The sequence below is a fragment of the Apium graveolens genome, chromosome 3, assembly GCF_009905375.1.
Source record: "Apium graveolens cultivar Ventura chromosome 3, ASM990537v1, whole genome shotgun sequence".
Classification (NCBI taxonomy): Eukaryota; Viridiplantae; Streptophyta; class Magnoliopsida; order Apiales; family Apiaceae; genus Apium; species Apium graveolens.
The window spans coordinates 23,496,909-23,505,805 of NC_133649.1; the positions used below are offsets into that span (position 1 = coordinate 23,496,909).

Consider the following 8,897-nt stretch of genomic DNA (forward strand, 5'->3'; position numbering starts at 1 on the left):
TTTAAGTGGCGAGTTTATTTAAATCATGCATTCAGGTGGGCATGTGAAAAGAGGTTAAACAAACTGTATAATAAAATTGCTTTAAGCTATGGGGTGCTCAAAATAACGCTTTTCATTCAAATTGAACTATAGTAGATATTACATTTTGGGGTGAACGAAAACAGAATTTAAATCATGATATCATAGTTCAAACATAGAGATGATCCCAGAACGTGCACCTTTCATTTACTGGTAGAATTTCCTTAACCGAGCCCCGTGCCAGGTATTTGGGACCTCGGTATCATTGAGATAGCTCAGCTTGTACGTCCCAGGGCATAATACCTCTTTAACCTTGTAAGGTCCCTCCCAGTTTGGTTACAGTTTGCCCTGATTTGTTGGTTCTGAAGCTTCAGTGTCCCGCAACACCAGATCTCCCACTTCATATTCCCTGAGTTTAGCCTTTTTTGCAAAGTAGATCTTTGTCCTTTCCTTGTAGCTTTCCATTTTATCCACAGCCCGGTCTTTTACTTCATCCAAGAGTTCCAGGTTGGTTTTGAGGCCTTTAATATTTGAGACTTCATCGAAATTGACAACTCTGTGGGAGGGTGATCCGGTTTCAACCGGTAACCGAGCTTCAGTCCTATAAGCAAATTTAAAAGGAGTTTCTCCGGTTCCTGTCTTGGGGGTGGTCCTGTAAGACCACAAGACTTTCGGGAGCTCATCCAGCCAGTTCTTTTTGGATTCCTCCAATCTTTTCTTTAGGCCCCGGAGTATTGTCCGGTTGGTGACCTCTACTTGTCCGTTTCCCAGGGGGTGGGCCACAGATGCTCTCTTATGCTTGATGTCGAGCTCTTTCAGATACGCTTCAAAATCTGATCCGACAAACTGCGGTTCGTTATCTAAGATCAAAACCATCAGTATTCCGAACCTCATCACGATTAAATCCATGAATTTGATATAGTCTTGCTGATTGATGGTTCTCATGGCCTTAGCTTTTGCCCATTTAGTCATGTAGTCAATTGCCACTAGCACGTAGCGTAAATCTCCTTTATCTTGGAGAAAAGGACCCATGATGTCAATTTCCCAAACAGCGAAGGGTACCAGGGATAGGACTGACCCTAGAAGGCTTGGGCTTTATTTTGGCACATTGCTGAACTTTTGGCATTTGCTGCACTTCTTTACATATGCAACTACGTCTGCGTGGATAGTTGGCCAATAATAACCTTGTCTGATGATTTTGTAGGCTGGTGCTTTGGCAGCTAGGTGATCTCCGCAGATTCCTTCATGTACCTCCCAGGGATAATAATCTGCCTCGTCCGGATCAACACATTTGAGAGTGGACGCGGAGAAGGTTCGCCTATATAATTGATCATCTTCCAGGAAGAATCGAGCAGCTTTATATTTGAGGTAGCGCGCCTTGTTCTGATCTTCTGGTAGGGTTCCCACTTTCAGGTAGGCTATATATGGAGTCATCCAGTTATCCGGGCTGCTGATGCACAAGATTTCGGCCCGATCGGTGTTGGGCGCCCGAAGCTCTTTGAAGTAGACCGAACTGCTTAGGTCTGAAGTGTTCTGGACGAGCTTGGATAGTTCATCTGCTTTGGAGTTTTCTTCTCTATTTATCTGTAAAATGGTGGTACCCAGGATGGTTTTCAGGATACTTCGCACCATCACTTGATATTGAGCCAGTTTGGGATCTTTTGCAATATATTCTCCATTGGTTTGTTTGACCACAATTTGGGAATCACTATAGATGACCAAACTTTTTATCCCGAGGGATTCGGCTAACCTGAGTCCGGAGAGGAGTGCTTCATATTCAGCTTGATTGTTTGTTTCTTTGAAAGTGAAGGTTATAGCTTGTTGAATTGTGAATCCGTCCGGGCTGGAAAGAATTAGGCCTTCACTGGACCTTTCGACTGTCGCTGAGCCATCAACATATAATGTCCATGCGCTCTTGTCGTCAGTTTCTTTTTCGCCTCGGATTAGTTTGCTGGTACATCTAGGGCTTCGGGGAAAGTACATTCCATGACGAACTCGGCCAAATCCTGGGCTTTTATGGCCGTTCTTGGAACAAACTTGATGTTAAATTGGCTTACTTCAATCGCCCAATTTACCAGTCTTCCGGATGCATTTGGCTTGTGAATGATTTTTCGGAGTGGTTGATCAGTAATCACCTTGATCTCCTGGCCTTGAAAATATTGCCTCAGCTTCCTACTTGAGTGCACAAGAGCTAAGGGAAATTTTTCTAAGTTTGGGTACTGGGTTTCGACGTCCTTGAGGACCTGACTTATATAGTAGACCGGTCTCTGTGTCCCACTTTCTTCCCATATGAGAGCCGAAGAGACCGCTCTTGCCCCGGCTGTAATGTAGAGATATAGAGGCTCCTCGGGCTTGGCTTTTGAAAGTATAGGTGGGTTTTATCAGGTGTTGTTTGACTTCTTCGAAGGCCGTATGGCATTCCAGAGTCCAATCGATTAGCTTTTTATTCTGGGCTTCTTTTAGTAACTCAAAGAAAGGCATGCATCTTTCTGCTAGTTTTGGGATAAACCTGCGAAGGGCTGCCAAACATCCTGCCAATTTCTGAATGTCTTTCTGAGTTCGGGGAATCGTCATTTCCATTATAGCTTTAATTTTCTCCGGGTTGGCTTCGATTCCCCATTCACTAACCAAAAAACTGAGAAATTTCCCAGATGGGACTCCGAAAGCATATTTCTCCGGGTTCAGCTTCATGTTGTACTTCCTTAAGTTGTCGAAACATTCCTTGAGGTCTTTAATGTGATCCGGGACTGTGATTGATTTGGATATCATGTCATTAACATAGGATTCCATGTTCCTGCACAGTTGGCTCTTGAAAATGGTGTTCATCATTTTTTGATAGGTTGCTCCGGCGTTGATTAGGCCGAATGGTATCATGAGAAAGGCGTACACAACCCGGTGTGTGATAAACGCCGTCTTTGCAATGTCTTCCGAATTCATTTTAACTTGGTTGTATCCGGATAAAGCGTAACATGGCTCGAGGTTACATCTATCAATTGATCAATATTGGGTAGTGGGTAGGAGTCATTAGGGCATGCTGAATTGAGACTTGTGTAGTCAACACACGTTCTCCACTTCTCGTTTGGTTTCTTGACTAGGACAACATTTTCTATCCAATCCGGGTACTTAATTTCGCAGATGACATTTGCCTTCAATAATTTTTCTACTTCCTGATCAATTGCTTGTTGTATCTCTGGGGCGAAATTTCTTCACTTCTGCTTGATGGGTCTTTGTTTTGGGTCCACGTCCTGACTGTGCATTGTAATAGATTCATCAATTCCTGGCATATCCTCTGGGGAACAGGCGAATACATCGGCATATTCTTTCAATAAATCGATAAGCTCATTCTGAAAGGTGCCCTCTAGGCCTTTGCCAATTTTGATCTTTAGGGTGGGGTTCCCGGGCTCCAGTTCAACTTTCATTCTCTGTTGAGCAGGTTCGACCTTTGCCTTCTCTTCGGTTTCCACAAACTTCTGAATCCGGGCGTTAGCATCGGTTATGTTGTACCTCGAATCTTCGATCATATTCACATCTAATATGGGCCTCTTACTGAGATGTTCACGATGCTTCTTTCGACTTTGTCCCTTGGGGAGGGACATTATCTTCTTTCTGTTTTCAGGTTCAGTCTTTGCCATGATCAAGGCTTTGCCATAGCATCGTCCTGCCATGTCTCTGTCTCCCTTCAGTTCTTCTATTCCACATGGGGTGGGGAATTTGATTTTTAAGTGAATGTTTGAAGGGATGGCCCGGAGCTTGGTGATCGTGGGTCTGCCGATGATCATGTTGTATGATGATGATGCGTTTATCACATAGAACTTCATTATATGGGAACCATGTTGGGGTGCGGTTCCAAAGATTATGGGAAGATAGATGACACCCCGAATTGGAATCAATGTGTTTTCGAATCCATACAAGGGGTCTTCAAGGCAGGGGTCCATACGCAGATGGCCAAGCTCCATCCTGTTGAGTGTATGCTCGAATGCTATATTAGCAAAAGAACCATTATCAACTAAAATTATTTTTACCTTGTTATCCGCAACATCAAGAGTTACCACCAAGGCCTGGTTGTGGTCCTGGTTGAGTCCTTCGAAATCCGAGTAGGAGAAGTATATCAGCTCATCCTCGAAAGGCTGAATCATCATTACATCATTATCTGGATCCGGGCTACGGGGTGGGGAGGCCGTACGGCCGAAGACAACGTGGACCATATTTTTGCTGCTTCCCGGGGCCCTGTCCTTGTCATTCAACCTTCTTTGAAGATACTGGTTCATGTACCCTTTCTTGATTTGATCTTCGATGAACATTTTCAAAGAGAAACAATTTTCGGTTGTATGTCCATGATCTTCATGATACCCACAATATTTTTCTCGGGCCCTGATCTCAGGAGGCGCAAGCAAAGGGTTTGGTGGATAATAAAATGGCTTACCTTTAACTTCGCACAAGATGTCAGACCGGGGCCTGTTGAGGGGGGTCCACTCCAATTCTGGTTTGGGCTCCCTCTTAGCCTTGGGCTTCCTTTCATTCTTTCTGGGCTCGGAATAGCTTTCCCGGGGTGGGGTTCCTCGAGATTGTTAGATGTAGTTTGCTTGTCTGTCTAGTTTGAATCTTTTATCTTTCCGGGATGACGAGCGACGCTCCGAGGACTCATCGTCATCATGGATTCTCCTGTTCATTTTCATTGACTTACGAAAATTATTTTCTTTTATGAACTTCGATGCCAAGGCATAGGCAGATGCTAAGCTCTGGGGTTCTCTATCAATCAGGTCTTTGACATATCCTTCGCAGGATATTAGATGCAAGTTCCTTTGAAAGATGTTTACAGCCTCCTTTTCTTCTAAGTTGGAGAGCTGGTTGACTGCTTCCTGGAATCTTTTAATGAATTCAGGGAGGGACTCTTTGCTCCTCTCCTGGATTGTCTCCAGGTGCTACATCTGCAGCTCATTCATTCGGTTAGCCCTGAACCATTTTAAGAATATCTCACAAAAATCTTTCCAGGAATCCACACTCCGAGACGAAATTCGGCTGAACCATTTTTGAGCCCCGCCCTTGAGTGTTGACGCAAAGAAACGGCACCTTGTGAGGTCGCTGTAATCGTAAATGTTGGAGATTTGTTCAAAATAATTTAAATGCTCTTCGGGGTCAGCTAACCCATCAAAGGAGTCGAAATTGAAATGTTTGAGCTCTGATTCTCTGGGAGTAGACTCTAGTTTCCTGGTAAAGGGAGTCGTCGTCGCTCCAACTTCCATGTCACCTTCAATATTTCTTTTAAGATCACGAAGAGCTCAGACCATTTGTTCTTGTTTGGATTCTTTTTCAGGCTCTGAATCCGAAGAAACATGGATTCGGTGGGACTTCTTTTTAAGTTTTGTTTCTTCATCCCGGATTCTCTTCTCGATGATTTTTTAAGCTTTGGCTTCTTCTTTCCGAATTCTTTCCCGGAAGGCAGCTCTTTTAATCTCATCTCGAGCATCTTCTTGAGGTCTTTTCAGGTTTTTTGCAATTCGATCCAGAACTGACCCTCGTGATTCACCGGATCGTTCTTCCTGATCCCCTGGGCGGGTCTCAGGTTTAGTGTTATTCTTTTCCTTCCACAGGTTCATCGCGGCTTGTATTTGATCCGGAGTCATGTCCCCCCACGGGTTGGCTGAAGTATCAACATACTTGTGAGCAGTTTTCTCAATGGTTAGTCTTTGATCCCCTGTTTGGAGATTCTGAGAGGGAGTCCGGGTTATGGGGAGCCCTTCGTCCACATCGTCCATCTATCTGTCCCTGGGTTGGGACGAAGGCGGCAGAATTGAGGCGGAGACAGCTGTCTTGTTCTTTCTTGTTGTCATGAGTGCTTGACAATATTGCAAGTTTACAGTAATATTTTCGCAAACCCAAGCATTAATACAGATATTTTAGATCTAAAGCACGTTGTAATCAATTGATGGGAACTTCAAAATTATTATAACGCTATGACTAAAGTGTTAAACAAGATCCACTAACGGCACTTAAAGAAAGTATGCTTAGGGAAAAAAGTAGATCTGAGAGAGTAAGAACGAAACCCTTACTGGGGTGTAGTGTTCTGATCTCCTGGGCGAAGTTAGGGCGGTGTGGATGAACACCACTGGTCGGAGGTTCGACCCCTCCTTCTAGCGCCAATGATAATTCCAGATCACCCCGTGATCCTCTCCTTTGTTCTACCCGGACTCAAACTCTATTTGAACAGAAATGATGGCGGCGTGTGGTGTAGCTGTAGGATGGGCTCCTGCAAAACAGAACCGGAGGGGAGTGGCGACCCCGCGGCACCTCCGGTGTGAGAATGAGAGAGGGTTTTGGAGGAGAAATGGGTAAAATAGGAATTATACGTATATAAGTTGTGTGTGTATATCTGTGTATGTAGTAAAGATGAAGTAACCCCTAATACTCCTTTTATTCAGCCTTTTATAGGCTTCACATTAGGGTTTAGGGTTTGTACTTTTGATCTGGACCGTAGGTGTGTTTTGGACTGTAGGACGCGTGGACGTCCATGATGAGCTGGTGTACTACTGGATCCGGACCGTAGAAAGGTTCCCGAACCAGGCCACCTGGTCGGTGTAGATGCTGCCACGTGTCTTGGGCTCTTCTTATTGGGCCCTGAGCTCTTACTAACGGGCCCATATTATTCTGGGCTATCAATATTAATATGAAATTAAAGATATTAACAATCAAAAGTGTGCATTGGCAAACGTGTCCAAAACAAATAGAAAACGTTTTTAGGGACGGAGGGAGTAACAGATATATTGAATTAGGATCTCTGTTTTATCTATGTATGAGGATCTCAGTTTTCGTCTTTCGTATACGCTAGTTTGAGATTGCATCGCGACTTTAGGGATCGTATCTAAGATATGTTAAAATGTTAATATAAGATCTTGAAAATGGTCTACCTCTAATACATTCGGGTTTTAGAGCGGTGAATTTCTTAACATGATATCAGAATTCAGTGCTCATGCTTACCGGCCGGGAGACTCAGTTTCGACCCCCCTATCACCCCTAGTATTCTTCCAATTTATTGAAAGACAAATTAATTCGACTTATAAATGATTTTTCGAGTAAGGAGGAGTGTTAGAATATTAATATAAGATTCTGAAAACATCTTCTCGTCATATTTAATACCTTCCCAAATCCGAGATACTTTACTCTCTATAGTTTCATGCATGAGAGTCTCATACGGCTTCAAAGGTTTGGCCGTAACGAGTTAAGGACTTCTTTACGACGGCCTATATAGGTCTTGATGACTTGGGACTGATGGACCAGACCAGATGATTAAGCCGTCGAGGTAACTCGTCCTCGAAGAACTATTTACAGATTGACCCCTGGAGTGACCTATATTGTTTAGGTAATTTTGATTAACACTTTGCTGTTAGAAAGATTAATAAAGAATTTTGACATTCTACCGATCAAATAAGATTAGTTATAAAATTCATCGGCTTTCTTTGATTTTGACAACCTCCGAAAAACTTAGTTCTACGGCTAGTTTCTTCCTGTAACATGCTCTATATGAGAAAATTAACTTGCACAATCTATTTATGCAAAGCGCACATGTAAAAGAACTTTGAAAATATATAATTAATAGTATATTTCACATTATAAACATATACACTTGTAATGATAACAGCCGTACGCAATTCAACACGCCAGTTAAATTGACAAAGCAGCACAAATCTTAAAACAGGATAAACACCTATAATTTTAATAGGATTGGATAGAAATTTGACATTGACATGTTACCGACGATTGAAAATCATCAAAATATTTGAATCAGATTGTAGTAATATAGTTCCAGGGTTGAAGGTGTTCCGTGGTGACTATAGAAACACGGATGTTGAAAATTTAAAAGATTGTGTCTAAATCCATTACTTTCGGCTACATGAGTGAATGTTTAGTGTTTATAAAGTGTAGTCCTCAAATAATTATAACTTCTGCATACAGAATTGACTATCATCAGTTGGCTGCCTCGACTGGCTTGTACTACCTCTGTCCTATTGGGATATATACGTGCACTGTTTACACGTATTTCGAGATTTCTATAAAATATAGTTTTATAATATTTTTTCAAATTTTTTTAATAAATATTTAAATATAAAACTTTAATTCAAAAAAATAATAATTTAAAAATATATTATAAAACTATACTTTAAAATATCACTAAAAACATGTCAAAAAGTGAAGTATAGAATTAAGTAAAAGAGGAAGTATAAAACTAATGGCATCCGGTAGGCTGAATGCAAGGCTCGGGTTAACATTCTTACAAGGCGCCGGGCATTTGAGATTGTGTTTAGTTATCATCCCGTCTCCTGAAATTGCAAAATCATGTCAATGCTATGTATTTTGAAAATAATTTCAAAAACTTTCTCAAATGACACGTTACATATTTTTATTTATATGCTCATATTAATTTATGAGTGGTCTATGATAATCAAGGATGGTCATGTCTATAGGCGAGTAAGGCTCGTATTTAGGGCCACTCACACCAAAAGGTCCCAAAAATTTTAAACTCTTTTAAATGAAAGTTTAAGAATTTACATATTTTATATAGATTATGGTCTTATAAACTGATTTTGGTTAGGTCTGGTGAATCTCAGGGCCGGTTTTGATGACAATTCTTATTAAATAACCAATAAAATAATGACAGCTAATTATTAGGAACAGTTTTAAAAACTGTTTGAAGGACTATATTTCTCAATGATAAATAACCTCCCTATTAATTGGAATAAAAGCATTTGCTGTGCGTACATCTCCTGCTATCTAAACATGATAAATGCAGTATGTTTGGTTTGGTATAAATTTGGTTTGGTTTGCCTTAGGTTGAAATGACATTACGAAATTAAGTAGAGATGTGAGGAGAAAATTTTAACCGG

General features: G+C 41.5%; 2 protein-coding genes across 2 annotated transcripts; both read right to left on the bottom strand.

Annotated features, from left to right (window-relative positions):
* Positions 1–354: 354 nt before the first annotated feature.
* Positions 355–1,050, bottom strand: LOC141714000 (uncharacterized). Its single transcript, XM_074517550.1, has one exon. The coding sequence runs from the start codon at positions 1,048–1,050 to the stop codon at positions 355–357; it is 696 nt and encodes a 231-aa protein (XP_074373651.1).
* Positions 1,051–1,113: 63 nt separating this feature from the next.
* Positions 1,114–2,001, bottom strand: LOC141714001 (uncharacterized). The gene has a single exon (XM_074517551.1). It carries the CDS (start codon positions 1,999–2,001, stop codon positions 1,114–1,116), a length of 888 nt encoding a protein of 295 aa, XP_074373652.1.
* Positions 2,002–8,897: the final 6,896 nt, after the last annotated feature.